This window comes from Passer montanus, unplaced genomic scaffold (assembly GCF_014805655.1).
Source record: "Passer montanus isolate IOZ18808 unplaced genomic scaffold, ASM1480565v1 scaffold23, whole genome shotgun sequence".
Lineage (NCBI taxonomy): Eukaryota > Metazoa > Chordata > Aves > Passeriformes > Passeridae > Passer > Passer montanus.
Genome location: NW_024366926.1, coordinates 7,689,751 through 7,704,125, shown reverse-complemented (window position 1 = coordinate 7,704,125; position 14,375 = coordinate 7,689,751). Strand labels below are relative to the sequence as shown.

Sequence of the window (14,375 nt, the reverse complement as noted above, 5' to 3'; positions counted from 1 at the left end):
GATGCTTACAAATAGGAAAGGAAAGGTGCTGCGAATCTTAAGCACAGAAGGATGTTCACAAATTTGGGGGGGAAAAATGCTGTACAGTGATATGCTGTGAAACTCTACAGGTGTTTCCCTACGTTTTGGCACTGCTTAAGTACAGATGGAGCAATCCTGTGATTTGTGGATTATTTGACCTGCATGCTGTAGTCTTTAAGTAAAGCAACAGTAGTTATCTCAGATTGAGTCTGTGCCATGGAAAATGCATGTTGTGCTTTAGTGTGTAGCAAGTATTACTAATTACACAGTTATTATTTACACAATTCTGTGATTACAGTTACTAATTACACAAGTATATATTGGATTCTGTAGTACTGATGCTTCAGAATAACTTGCTGTTAAATTTGTCATTGTAGGCCATTTACCTTATGCAAACCAATGAAAATATTTATCTTCCTGGCTTAGTGCATCTGTCTTAAGCCAAACTTGAACTGTCAGGCCTAGCAGATTACTTTTTTCACTACCTGATGACTCTTTTCACACATGCCCTTTTTTTGGGCCTCTTAAGAATCTGTGTGCCTTCTACTAACAATTTTATTATACAGTCATATTTCCAGGCTTCATTGGTAAGTGTTTAATAATAAACAAGCAAAAGTACAGTACTCATCTTCTGCTGCCACAGTGTTGCAATAAACCTAGTAGGCATCAGACAGCATTTTAGAATGGTATTAACCATTAACTAAAGAGTTGACTCCTTTAGAGAACTGTGAAAAAGTTAAGATTTTTGCAAACTGACACAAGTACCAAGGTAAGTTATGTTGCCTGCTTGCTCCTGTATTACCCTAACCCTAGACAGGAGTGGCTGTTAGTGCCTTGCATCTCACTCTGTGCTGAGGAGCACTGTGTGTGTCTTTGTGTCTAAGGCAGGTGCTGCTGCTTCTTTCTCTTAAGACATAAGATCCAAGGTGGTTTTTCTTAAAGCTTCTGTTGGGTAAGGTGCCCATGATGAGGTCTGTGGGAGTCTGCTTTCTATCAGTAGTTAAAGGAAAGACAGCAATTCTCTGCAGCCATCATGTGTGGGGTGATTAGAACTGACTGTTCCATGGAATTGCTGTTTTCTTTGGTTCAGGTGACTTTGTCATCTCAGTAGTTCTGGAATTGTGAACCATGAGTTGTACATAGCTGTGTTATTTCTGTATGTGGAAATACAGCTTTGTGGTTGAATGAATGCAGTGTAGGGTCCCTTCATTTTGCGTTTATTTAGGCCTGTTAATTGTTTTTTGGAAGAGCATGTCCTATTAGATGTGGTAAGTCATTTTACAAAACTTTAGGTGGGTTTTAGATCAATACACTGGAAAAAATCATATTTCAAGTCCTTTATCTGAGAAAGTGTTTCTAAATGGGCAACTCTTTTTTTAATGGTGTCCCCAGATCTGAAAAGCAGGTGTCCTGATACTAATTCCTTCCTAAGGACTTTGCTTAAACTGTTGTTTTATTTCTTTTCCTCTCCAGGAGAGTGTACAAGGAAAGATTAGGACTTCCTCCAAAGATAGTGATTGGTTATCAGTCCCATGCAGACACAGCTACTAAGAGCGGCTCCACCACTAAAAATAGGTTTGTTGTTTAAGACGACACCTTCTGAGTATTCTTTGATAGGAGACTGCGTCAAGCAATCGAGATTGGGAGCTGAACCAAAGCCTCTTCACAAGCAGAGTGGACTACATTTAAATTTGATTTCCATCTAAATGTTGCTAAGATTTGTGAGAAGTCTCATTTGCCTTTGTCTTGTACTTCTATGTTCAGTTTTTCTATTTTGGCCGAAGTAACCGTTACCAATCAGAATTTTAGTACCCTTCACCCCCCAGATCCGTAAGTGTGTTTCTGGCCCACTCTGTAATAGCTTGGTAGAAACATTACTATTGCAAAAAAATAATTTGTTTATCCACAGTATTCAGAAGAGAAGTTGCATTTCTGTACCTGCAGGAAATTACTCTGTTTTACATTTGCATTGTATGCAGTAAGATTTTGCTGGTTTGGAAAAGAGTATGGTGCATACAGTTTTCTAGCAATTTTTTTATACAGCATCATCTTTGCTGTAACCTCTGCTGATGGCTGCTAGATTAATTTATTTGTTTTCCCTATTTGATAACATTAGTGATATTTTGATTTCAGTTGTTTTTGCTCATGTAACATTGGTGAAGAATCTGGGAGTATATGACAAAGGTGGAATAAACATAAATTTTGTGCATTCTTTGGTAATTTTTTGGTTTTTTTGTAACATCAGAGCTTTGCTACAGATTTATGCATTTCAGTCAAATCAGTGATCTTTTTATGTGATTTCCTGAATGTAAATGTGGATTTTTTTTTAAATGTAACACCATAATTTACATTCCTTACTAGAAATAGTATGTCTGTTTTTGTATCTTATGCTGTATTTTAACACTTTGTATTACTTAGGTTATTTTGCTTTGGTTAAAATGGCTCAAGTAGAAAAGCAGTCCCATTCATACTAAGACAGTGTACAAAACTGTAAATAAAATGTGTACAGTGAATTGTCTTTTAGACAACTAGATTTGTCCTTTTATTTCTCCATCTATACAGCAAGTATTTGTACCTGTCGTGACAAGGCAGTCTCTACTGTGGCTTCTATTGTAGTGTCTTCCAAGAAAGATAAAGTCTGGAGCTATAGTCTGTTGAAGCTTGTAATAAACCTATTAGATAGCACCCTAAATCAAAGTGGAATTATATCCATGTGGCTGATGTTCTTTCTTAATGGTTGGTCTAATTGATCATGGTTTGTGTTGTTTCTTTTTTGACTTCTCTTTTATGCCCAACCAAGAATTTTAAGGGTACACAGAAAGCTGTTTAGTTTCAGGTAGGAGCTACAGTAAAAGTGCTTCAGTGAGTGATCCTGCTCTAAGGATATAATGCATAAAGTACAAGTAGAGCATCCCAGAGACATGGTTACAAGTAAAAGTATGAGTATCTAGATAGCTTGCTATTACATGTGTCTGAGTAGTTGAAGCTTTGTTTCATTGTTTGAAAGTTACTCCAGAGAGCTGATAGTTTACTTGGAGATTCACAGGATGGTGGAGATTTTGAGGGTCGAGTTCACTCATTTTGAGCATAAGATGAGAGGCTTGTTCTTTCCACCTCTTAGAGCAGAGCATGCAGCAAAATCAGTGCTTTATTGCTGATTTCTTGCTGATTTTTTAAGTGTGTGATATACTTCAAGATCTTGCCAGGGCTGTGGAGCCTTTCTTCAGCAAGTGTCAAGGCAGGTGCTTGTTGGGGTTTTGATCTTTGATAAGTGATTAAAGTGAGTTTAGTCACTGGCAGTGAAGTGTCAGTTGCATCTGCCTGATGAAGGCACTGAAGTGTCTGTGTGCTGAAATAGACTTGAACACTTTTCTTGCACATTTGTTCAGAAATGTGTCATAAGGAGCATATCAGACTATGCCAAAAATGTCTGGATGATTATTACAGTTTAATAGAAACATTTAGAACAGACATCTCTATTTAAAGATGCTATTCCTTCAGTACTGGTCATCAACCAGGATATCTGTGAATGTGGAGAGAGCTGTCTGGGCTGTTTGTGTGCTGGTTTCTGTGAATTCTTGTGTAACTGGTTGCCTGTCCTGATTCAGCAGGTGTGAGATCAAGTCAGGTTTGTTTAATAGGTCCATTGATAGTAGAATATAGCAGTCCATGCCTGTTTCCCAGCTTGAGCTAATCATCTGTAATGCTTGCATGCATGGGAATGTGAAGATGAATCAGCCTCTCCCGAGTGGTGACTGTGTGTGTGTAATTTGGGAGCGTGGCAGCCAGGCTCCCTCAAAGGAGTGTCACTGGAAATGGTGGTAGTGCTGGCCTTTTGTAAAGAGCATTGAGATTAACCTGAGTGCTGATGTGAGACCTACATAGTACTGCGTTTGTTCATTGCACTACAGGACTGACCAGAGTATTATTTAGGGTAGCAGCATTTTGTTCATCTAGAAAAGCAATTGATAGGGTTTTTTTGGTATGGCCTCAGGTTTTTGAGCCTGAACCTATTGAAGCAGCCAGCTGCCTTGCACTGTAGTATGAAAACTGCAGGCAGGTTGATTTAAGGCTCTTTGCTGCTCACATAACAATTGCAGTATTTTTAGAAGACTTGAGAGGAAATTAGCTGGCATGGTTGCTTTATCAAACATACAGCCTATGCCCTTAATTCATTTTTAGAGGAAGCCAATGACCATGAAACTTGTTTTCTCCAGCTTGCAAATCACTTTGTTCTGCATACTAATGTTGTTCTGATTATAGTGGTGTAGTTTGTATTTGTGTGCTGAGGGAGAAAGCTGAGAGCTCTCCGTTCTGCATGTTACTGTAACAGCCACAGGTTCAGGAAAGGACAAAGTAAATGTAGAAGTATCTTATTGCTGCAGAATACTCAGTGTCGTTGAACTCCCAGCTAAAGGGGAGGCTGTTGGCAATGTGTGGCTTTAGTAAGCCTGGGAAGACTACAGAGTAAATGCATGAAGCATCTTTTCAGAAGTGGGGTTATGTGGTACAAGACCAGAGCAAGGAAAGACAGCAGAAATTGCTGTGCTAGAAGAGGTAAGAATGTGCCAAAACACAGCCTGTGAAGAGGGGGAACTGATGAGGAATGTGTGTGAATTGTCAGCTTCTGGGTATAACGTTAAGTCTTGGACTGTGCAATGCTTTTCATTGTCACTTCTGTTTGTCCTGCTGCACTGTCACTGTCTTGTCTATCAAGTTGTCTCTAGCTCAGGAAACTTTATTCCAATGCTACCCAAATTCTGGAAACTTGGAAGTAGTGGCTTTTAGCCAAGCTTGGAGTGAGCTCAAAGCTTCCATCCTACCTAGTGGAATCCTTTCTTACTAAATTGCTTGGAGAAAGTATTCTGGCCTCCATTCTGGGACTTTTTCACTAAATGCAAAAAAAAACCCCAAACAAACAAAACTAAAACTTTGCATTTCAGTCTCTGGAAGTGTCATGGATCTTCCCTTTGATATGTGACCTCTCATGTTTCCAACAAGCTTAATTTTTGAGTCGTGGCCTGATGGTTTTAAAACTAGTTTTTAAGAACATGCTCTACTCAAGTACTCTACCAGACAGTTAAGCTTGATAGTTAAAACCATAGAGCTTTCAGGCTGCCTGGTACTTAACTTTTAGATGACTTTGCCCTCTTAAAAACAGTCAGTGGTTTCTGCAAATTTTTTTGTGTGGAAAAAAAAAGGGTTTTACTTAGGTCTTAAAATAACTCTTTTTAAATGTAGAATTTGTGCCTTTTCCCATTGGGCAAGAAATAGACAAATGGAAATGACATGACCAGGAAGGAGATAGGTATAACTATTTCATTGTGAGGCATTTCATACCTGTCCATCTAATTTCTTTGGAGGGTGGAAGTGTAGAGTGCATTGGCAAGCAGTGTGGAACCAGGCCTGTGGAAGGCACCTGCTGCACCTCCATCATCGCTGCTGAGCTCCAGGAGCTGTTCAGTCCCAAAGGCTTGCCATTTCTGATCTTGTGGGACACATTCGCTGCAGCTGCTTGAACAGATTTTCTGTCTTGTAGGTCTTAAAAGTTTTGTATTCTGCCAGAATTTGTGTTCAGGTGTCTGGCTCTGGCACTGCAGCAAAGCCTTTAATAAGCACTTAAATTCCTTCCCCTGTGATAACAACCACAGTCACTCTTCCTCTTGCCTAGTGGCTGTCTGGCACTTTCCCAAAAGACTATGGGATTCCCTCCTAGCCTTTCTGTTTTGAAATAAAGCAGGTTCTGATGTCCAGAGCTAAATGTGAATTATGGCTGTGCACATGATGGTTGTTATGCTTCCCAGCGTTAACTTGTTATTTTGTGTGATGCCTTAAATGTAAAAACATCCTAGCTGAAGTCTGCCTGTTGGTATCAGTTTGCCTGCTAACCAAACAACTCAGATTTTTTTTTTTATTCCCTGCTAGTACTGAGCGTGTGACAAGCTTAGCTGTGAATTTGTGGGGTTTATGACTGCGTGGGGTTTATGACTGCCTATGCTTTTCTTGTCTCCATTTTTCTAAATCCTGATGCTTTTCAAGCCTTACTAAAACATGTTTAATAAAGGGAAAAATTACACTGAGTCTAGTCACTGCTTTTTTAGTCACTGTGATACCATGGAGAATTCCAGGTGTTGCTAAACCCAGATAAAGACCGTGTGTGACTTTGGCATAATAATCTGCTTATGGGGTTTCATTTTTTTATCTCTAGCCATGTAAGTATGATAATAGTGAAAATGATACTTGAAAGTGTGTGTGAATATATCGTATATAAAGCAAAAATTACTCATCTATTTTTTCAAGGTAGAAAACTGTTTTGTTATTTCTAAAAGGTTTCTTTGACTTTCTGTAATGAATTACTGGATTTTGCTTACAATAGGTAGTTTAGATCAATCTTTTTTCCTATGTTGTGCCTATTATTGTTATCAAAGAGTTGGAGCCAACCTCATAGTTCAGGTTTGGCATTCTTTGAAGTAAAGCTAGTTTTTGAGCCTTATCTTCCTCCACATGTACAGGGTAGTTTATCCTAGTGCATCTCGCCCTGAGCCGTACAGATACGTAGAAAATATAATGGGAAATTGGAAGGTACTACTTTATTTCTGTAGTTTGAATGAAAATAAAGTTTCTGAGGAACTAATGTCTCAGCTTCTTGACTCTGTATGGGATGTAGAGAAATGCAGCTCAAACATATATGAGTGTGGAACCACTTTGGAACCTGTGTTCTCTCTTCAGTTTGCAGCTTGTGTGTCGCTGAGGCTCCTGCAGCTCACCCACACATCAGCCTTGTTCTGCACAGAGCTGGTGTTAACAGCAGTGATTGCAACACTGTAACACTGTGATTGCCAAATCACGGCTCTTCCCTTGTTTACCACAGTTTCTCCGTAGGAAGGAGTAGACTAAATACGGTGTAGTGGATCAACCATCAGCAAAGTGCAGCTGGACCCTTAATGGGAGCCCCTGTTGTGCCACTGCAGTGACATCAAACAGCTGGAGACAGCGCCGGGAAGTCGGGCTTTGGTCTGCCTGTGCTGTCCACTGGGGGCTTCAGCACCAGAAAAAACCTCTCTGTAGGTGTATCACTGAGAGCTGTGCACTCGAGTGCCAGAGAGGTTTTCTGATCCAAGAGTAGATGTTTGACTTGGCTGTAAATTGACCTCACTACATGTTCATATTGTGTGTTTGAAGTGGGAGTGCTCTTGCACAGCGAGGAAATGGTGACTACCAAAGTCCAGAGGTGGAGATGCTGCTTCAAAGTTTCCTTGGATGTGGAAATTTCATCTTTCAGTACATTCCCAAAAAGCAAGGGAGAAATTTGCAGGCTGACATGTGGGGACAGATACATCCCAGGTTGTTTGGGTAAAAAAAGAAAAAAACTTAGAAAAGTCCCATAAGTGTTTATTGCCTCAGTGGTAGAAGTCCCTGTACCCACCAGCTGGGGGGGTCAGGGGGAGGTGGGCATCAAGGGCAGAACTGAGGTTTGATCATTCTTTATTTTTTTCTGCCTCAGGCCAGGAAGGTTTTTCAAAAGTCAGTTGGGGAGAAATAAAAATTGGCAACTGGATTCAAGCACTGACAGTTTTATGGAATTTTAAGGTACATTCCCCCTTCAAGTTTCTGGTATTCCTTTAATTATGGCTACAGTAGCCTCTAACCCTCAGTGTTATTTAAAGTTTGTGAGGGTGCCAAGGCCACATGAATGTCTCGTTTTGTCTTCATCAAACTTTGCTTTGCCAGTGTTTTGTGGGGGCTGTAACAGCAATAACTGAGCAATGTGCTGCAAAAACCATTGTTTGGATATGGATGACTTCTTAAGCAATAGGTGATTCTTTCACATTTGTGCAGAATGTGACAGTGATACAAGGGGAGGAATTAGGTTTTGTAATGGATTTGATGCCTTTCCTTGGCCATTGTTTCTCGGTAGAGGCAGTGGTGTCCAGCTGTCTCTGCACAGCTGTGCACAGCTGTCTGACAGCAGCAGGAGCAATGGCATTGCTGAGGGGACACTGAGGCAGCTCTCAGCTAGGAGCTGCTTCTCTCCTCTGAGCTTGTGCTGCGGGTGCTCTGTTATCTCCAGTAATCTCTGGGACTGAGAGATGAGGTTTTAACTTCCGCTCTGCAACATGATCTCCTCCAGCTGCACTCCTGTGGTGTACAAACATGCTCCTGCTTCTGTGCACTTGCTGGTTTGCACTAACCCTGCCCCTTTGTGACTTTCTAGATGGGTATTCCTGTGAAACTCTAGGTGTTCTGCCAGAATGGGATTAATTCTGGATTGAATACAAGCCAACCAACCTTTCCTCCTCTGTGCTTTTGAGGCTACAACTAGAAGGATGATGGTTTGGGGTCATCTCTACTTAAAATACCTTGAGGCAATTCAGTCCTACTTCTTGGCTTTAGTCTTAGAGCTTTTCTAGGTTTGAACAAGAGAGAATCAGCTTCTTGGAAATGATGGAGTGTAGCTATGCCTTTGTTTTAATACAGATAAGCTTGAACTGTGGCTTAGGTCTGCTTTCCTGTTCCCTAAAGGAATTTGCAGCAGAATTGGCATGTGTCAGCAAGGGAATAAAATGCACTGGCAGTGTGAGGTGTTTGCAGTGAGATCATTTGCTGGCTGTCCTGTTGCCAAGTGCTGTGTCTTGCAGTCCTGGGTCCAGACTTCGTAAGGAGGTTTGTACTGGCCTTAACTACATTTGAGAATACTTCTGTCTCAAAATCCTGGTTTCTTCCATGTGTTGTGTCAATTTTCAGAGGTTTTATTTTTGCCATTTTATAACAGGTGCTGAGGATTTCTGCAGCATTGCTGAGCTGTGCTCAGTGGTAACCATTCTTGATACCCTTAACTATTTTGTATATGTATAGCTGTTATTGGAGTGCTAACATTTTCTAGCAGTTCTGGGGCACCATGCTGGTTAATGCACCTGCATGCTGGCTGCAGCTGGGTTGGTTTGTTTGGAGTAGAAGAGAGAAGAGATTCCTAGCTGCCTAGTGCATGTATTAAGGGTTGGTTTGAGGAGTTTTTTCCCAAAGCTGAGCCATAACCTTAAAATGGAGACTGCAGATAGTAAAGGCATTCTTTCAGTTTATCTCTCAGTGGAGAGGGGGTGGCCAGCAGCAAGCAGATCGAGGAGCACCCTCACAGGAATGTGCCAGAGGGCAGTGAAACAATTACTCAAAAGCAACTGATTTCCTGGGGCACTGAAACAGCTTCTCCTGGATCTGGAATGGTCAACCCACAATGCTGTTCAAATCTGTAGGTTTTGTCCTAAACGTTCTAATTCCTCCTTTGCAACTGCTCTGTGAGGTGACTGCTGTGCATGTATCAGTTCTGTTGGTTGCTTTTCTTAATACAGTGGTCTTGGTCTTCCCAGTTCACCCCATGCTGCTCCCTTACTACAGCGGGCAGAAATCAGAGTTTCTGAAAGAGCTTTGTTGGACAGGGCAGTTCATATTTTCCACTTTGTAGTCTGAGCTCTCCCTTGGGACAATTGACTGTAAAGGCCTTTTAACTGCAGAAGACAAAAAGGGGAAGAAAATAAGCTTGTTTGGACTCTGTGCAGCAAAGTCCCTGTGTAAACATCAACCAGACAAGAAAAGAAAGACTTCTGCTCCCTGGATGGAGTTTGCCATAGCACTGGTCCAATGTTCAGCTCAGGTGTTAGCAGAAGGCTCTGGGGTGGCATGAAAGGAAGAAAGGCAGAGAAAAGTTTCTGTCACTTCCTGATAGTCTGCCAATGTCTGTCCTGGTCTTCATGTCTGTGGGGAATGCTGGGGTAGAAAATGCAATCACGGGTCTTCCCTACTTTTCTTCTATCTCTGTGATGTTTTACTGAAAAGTAATTCAATTGAGTTTGAGGCCTTCTTCAAATTTTCCTTTCCCTAGAAAGGGAAACAAATCAGATAAGCTGCTACTTAAATCTTTTGTTTTGGTCATCTAGTGAAACCTAGTAGTTTGGGCTTTTTTACAAATTTCAGTGAACACTGAGGGCTGAGTTCTTGTTTTGCAGGCCACATTGTTACCCATGGAGAAAACTGTTGAGAGCTTTGTAACAAGCTAGCTCCCAGCTAAAGCTCACAGTGAGATTAATTTGACCAAGATAAGGGATGAAGGGAGTTGCTATCCCAATTAAACTGTGTCCTTGGCCCACGGATGAAGTAATGCACAAACACAGGTGGTGGAGCAAATAGCCTGGGAAAGTGGAATAGTTATACCAAAAACAGCACGTAGTTAGCTGATAGCTAGTTAGCCAATGGTGAGCTGGGATTTTGCACTATGCATGAGCTAATTAAAAGGTGTATAATAATCGGTGATTTGGGAATAAAGACGAGACTTGTCGATCATCATATGGTGAGCAAGTCTTCCTTCTCCATCAGAAAACAGTCACAATTTAAAAAACTTTGTTGGTTTGGGGTTTTTTTCCTTTTCAGCAAGTTGCTTTTTTGCTTTGTTTTAAGCAAAATGGGGACAATCTATCGTGGTCTAGATTTTGCTGCAGAGACTCTAGGAAGAGTCAGGGAAAGGAATGTGTGGTTTAGGAATTTTTGCCCTGGAAAAAGGAACTCCTCAGTGACAAAGAACAGGCCAATATTAGGAAGATCCAGCAGGATGATGTGCTCCCTTAGGGAGATGGTTTCCAGAGGCACAGGTAAGAACAGCTCCAGTCTACCCAGGCTGCAAACTCCCCAGTCCTGTGCCATTCCTGGCTTTTAGGCATCCTCTTTTCTCTGTTTTGTGCAAGGCTGTTCTGCTGAGGGCACGTGGCCACACATTTCCCTGCAGCAGGCTGCAGATCACACACACAGAGTGTTTGGGAGCTTCACCAGGTGTGTGTTTTTTCTTCCAGATAGGCTCTGGAAAGGTTTGACAGCTGGGCCTGTTCCCACTTCCTTCCTGGCTGAAATGATTGGATGCTGACTCAAATACTTGCACATTTTCCAGGTGCAGGCCTCCAGCTGCCATCTGCCCTCAAGCAGCAGTAAGATGGTTCTGTAAAAACTTCAAGTGGTGAGCACACGTGGAAGGAGACACTTGGCAAGACAGCAGCAGGCAGCGTATCCCAAATGGAGCTCCAGTAAAAAGAGACACGCAAACCAGCAGTGCCTTGCCATTCCCCAACAGCTGGTATTGTGTTTTCCGTGTTTAGGGTCACCTAAAAACACCTCCACTATGTTTTCCTCTAAAGCTGTTCCTGTCTGCCCCAGCAAGAAGGACTTAACACGTGTGGAAAAATCAATGGGCTTCTGCTGCAGGGGGTTGTGGCATGGGCTGGCTTTTGCAGGGATTCCTTGAGAGAGCTTATTTCTTTTATCTAGTGGCATGAGATGTTCAAGAGGAAAATAACTGCTGCAGAAATTGTTCTTGTGCCTTGCCACAGTCCAAAGCTGGAAATACCACAGTTGGAGCAGTTCTCTGTAGCTGCCTGGATTAGAAAGGTAACTCATAAACCACGGTGGATGTTTTTTAAAATGCTGATAGTTGTTTTCAGAGTGCAGCTTGATGTGACTGTTGTTCTCCCTTCAGAGCAGGATAAAAATACTTATCAACATATTTGTTAATTCTTATCTATTACGATGAGTTGCGGTACAAGTAGGAAAAATTAATTATATGTAAATATAACACTGAACTGGGCTGATAGGAACTTGTGTTCTGTAGACTCAAATGTCAGTAAAAGGGGATATTGTTTTACTTGTCTCCATGTGGTAAAATCCAGGACTTTTTTATTCTCTGGAGGCAGTTAAAAAACCCCAAATTTCCCCCAAATGCAGTAGTTTCATTACTGAATGATACTTTATTTCTTAGAGATACTTTATTACTTGGAGCATTCCATGCAGAAAGCTACATTTCTGCTCACTTGGGAGCCAGTAGCTCTGCTGTTTGCCTTCCTTTGGCACATACTGTATTCCCAACCATGCTTATTTTAAACTTGAGGCTGACAGCAAAGGTGTCCTACTGACTTGGTTAAAATATTGACTGAATTTTGTGTCCTGTTCCTACAGTGGCCAGTGACAGATGAGTAGGAAACAGCTTGAGGAATGAAAGATCCATAGTGTGATTTTTCCTTTGAGATAACTTGTCCACTTTTGGCAAAAAAAGTGTGCACCTAAGGCTGCTGTGGTTAATAGCTCCTGATTGATCTGTCTCCATTAATTTGGTGAGTCCCTTTCTGAATGAATTTACAATACTGGTTTTTGAAGTTGACACAGCAGTTGAATTTCCAGCACAGCGATGCATTGTGAGAAGGCACTTCCATTTGTGTCATTGCAGCTTTCCACAAAACAATTCAGACTGAGCCTCCCCTTTCGATTCAGTCTGGTGGCAGATATGTCAGAACTTAACAAAAGAGGGTGGAGATAGCTTTTTTTTTTCCCCCCCAAACTGTGGTCTCTGCCAGTCCTGTTTGCAGTTTAGTTTGCATATTTTTTGTGGGTTTCCGTTGCTGAGTACTGGAAGCCTGGTTAACAACTTAGTATCTTCCACCTAGGGCCATGCTAACCATACTGTTACAGCATGCAAATAAAAGTCTTGCAATTGACTCATAAATGCCATAAAAAGAATGGAATTACAGAAGCAGAAAATCTGATTGCAAATAAAAAAAAAAAGAGCAACTCCTGATAATTAGCACAACTTTTCCAAAGCAGTACTGTGTGGCCCTCTCCAGTTCTGCCTTACCTGATCAAGAGGACCAGGGTTGTTTCAAATGCAAGCACCCTGATAACAGTTAAATCACTAAGTCCAGATGTCACTTGGCAGAGCTGTCTGTAGGTACTGTGTGATTTTTCACTTTGCTGATGCTGTAAATCCCCTTTCAGTTAGAAGTAACCAAGTGCAAATGCTGTATATTTGCAAAGGAACCTTCTCTGGCCTCGCGTGTTGCTGTTTCCAAACAGTCCCACGATGACTTCAGGAACCTCGTGACCTAATAAATGAAACAGCCCTAAACAAAGGCAGCCTAATCTCCTCACTCAGGCATTTTGCCACGGAAAGTCACTGTTTGCTGGCTCAACACTGTCAAACAGGAGAGGCTCTGAGAGGGAGGTGACTCACCATGGAAACTCTGTCATCTTTCTTTCCTGCATTCCCCTCTCTGGGCCCTGCAGATCAGGACCCGCAGCAGCCCGAGCAGCGGGACCCCAGGTTGGGGAGAGCTGTATTTCCATGGGAGCATCTCCCTGGGGAGCACCCGCCTGTCTCTTCCTGCTGCCTGCTTCCAGAGCTCAGGCTCCCTCCTCCACTGGGAAAAAAAAAGCTTCACAGTCTTTTGAGGTAGCTACAGTAGCTCTTTCTTTCAAAGCTGACCTTCAAGGGAATAAATGCTGTCAGCCAGATCCTACTTAGTGCTGTTTGAAGAACAGCTGAAGTGAGAGAGATGTTTTGAGACCATCCCGATTATTTTTTTCTTTATCTTCAATTCTGCTTGTTCTTTATGTCCCAATTTTAAGATCCTGTCTGTCCTGGTGACAGAACGGCTGACCTGGAAATGTAGAAGCATGAATTAACAAGAGCAATACTTGGGTCTGCTTGAGAGGAAGGTTTTTGTGGGTTTTTTTTTCTTCCTTTGGTTATTCCAGAATAATTAATTCATGATAAAGCTTGCAAAAAGGAAGGAACTACTGTTACTGATAAATACTAGTATGTATAAAACCCTCACTCTCCTAGGTATTAACTTTACTTTTTAGGGAATTCGACCTATTACTGCAGCCTGAATTTCAGGTTTCTAAATTTCTGAATTTCAAAATTTCCATGCCGAGAGAGTCTGCAAAGGAGTAAAAGCCTGACCTTGATGTAATTGCTACAACTGTTCTGTGTAGAACTGTTAATTTTTCTCTGCCAAAGAAATGTCTTATCAGATTTGATACATCATGTTGCCTCCTGAAAAACTTAACTCCTTTCTAGACAAATTTAGTTGAAGATAAAAATACTCTTAAAACTAATAGTGTGTTATTTGTACACAAGTTTTAGGAGTAAAGGAAGTTTAATGAACATCCCTCATCTTACCTCCATAAAATTAAATTTCATGCATCTCTACTGTAATTAATTAATGAAAAAATTCTTATTTATTAAGCTTACGAAAAAATCAGCCAGTCCACATAACTTCTTGAAGATACACTTTCTACAGTCCAAGATTAAGGGGATACAAATTTTTCGAGAACTGATTGATAAGCTCAAATAGTAGAGAATTCCAGCTATAACTTACTTTCCTTTGAAAAAATATGGAGTGTGAGGAGATGATAAGATTTATAGCTTCAAGAAGTTTGCATTTTTTTCAGTCCTCAGATGTAATGGAGGTACCTGTTTTTGTTACAGACCTTGATGTAATGCACAGGCCGTGTTTGGTGCCTTTATCTCACATAAAGTTTTG

The 14,375-nt window shown here is 41.2% G+C and overlaps 1 protein-coding gene and 1 long non-coding RNA gene across 4 annotated transcripts in view; one reads left to right on the top strand and one right to left on the bottom strand.

The window, feature by feature from the left end:
- EIF4E (eukaryotic translation initiation factor 4E) overlaps window positions 1-2,549 on the top strand; it is a 20,679-nt gene extending 18,130 nt beyond the window's left edge. For both annotated transcript variants that reach the window (XM_039710319.1, XM_039710318.1), the window contains exon 7: window positions 1,495-2,549. In XM_039710319.1, the coding sequence (XP_039566253.1) occupies window positions 1,495-1,609 (115 nt within the window). In that variant the 3' untranslated portion in view covers window positions 1,610-2,549. The remainder of the gene's footprint in view (window positions 1-1,494) is intronic.
- On the bottom strand, window positions 2,351-14,375 carry LOC120502690. Of its 2 annotated transcripts, none has more exons than XR_005627567.1 (2): window positions 14,323-14,375; window positions 2,351-13,487 (listed from the first exon to the last, which is right to left on the bottom strand). It is a non-coding gene; the product is annotated as an uncharacterized LOC120502690 (long non-coding RNA). The 2 variants fall into 2 exon arrangements; XR_005627566.1 differs by having other exon boundaries at window positions 14,211-14,333.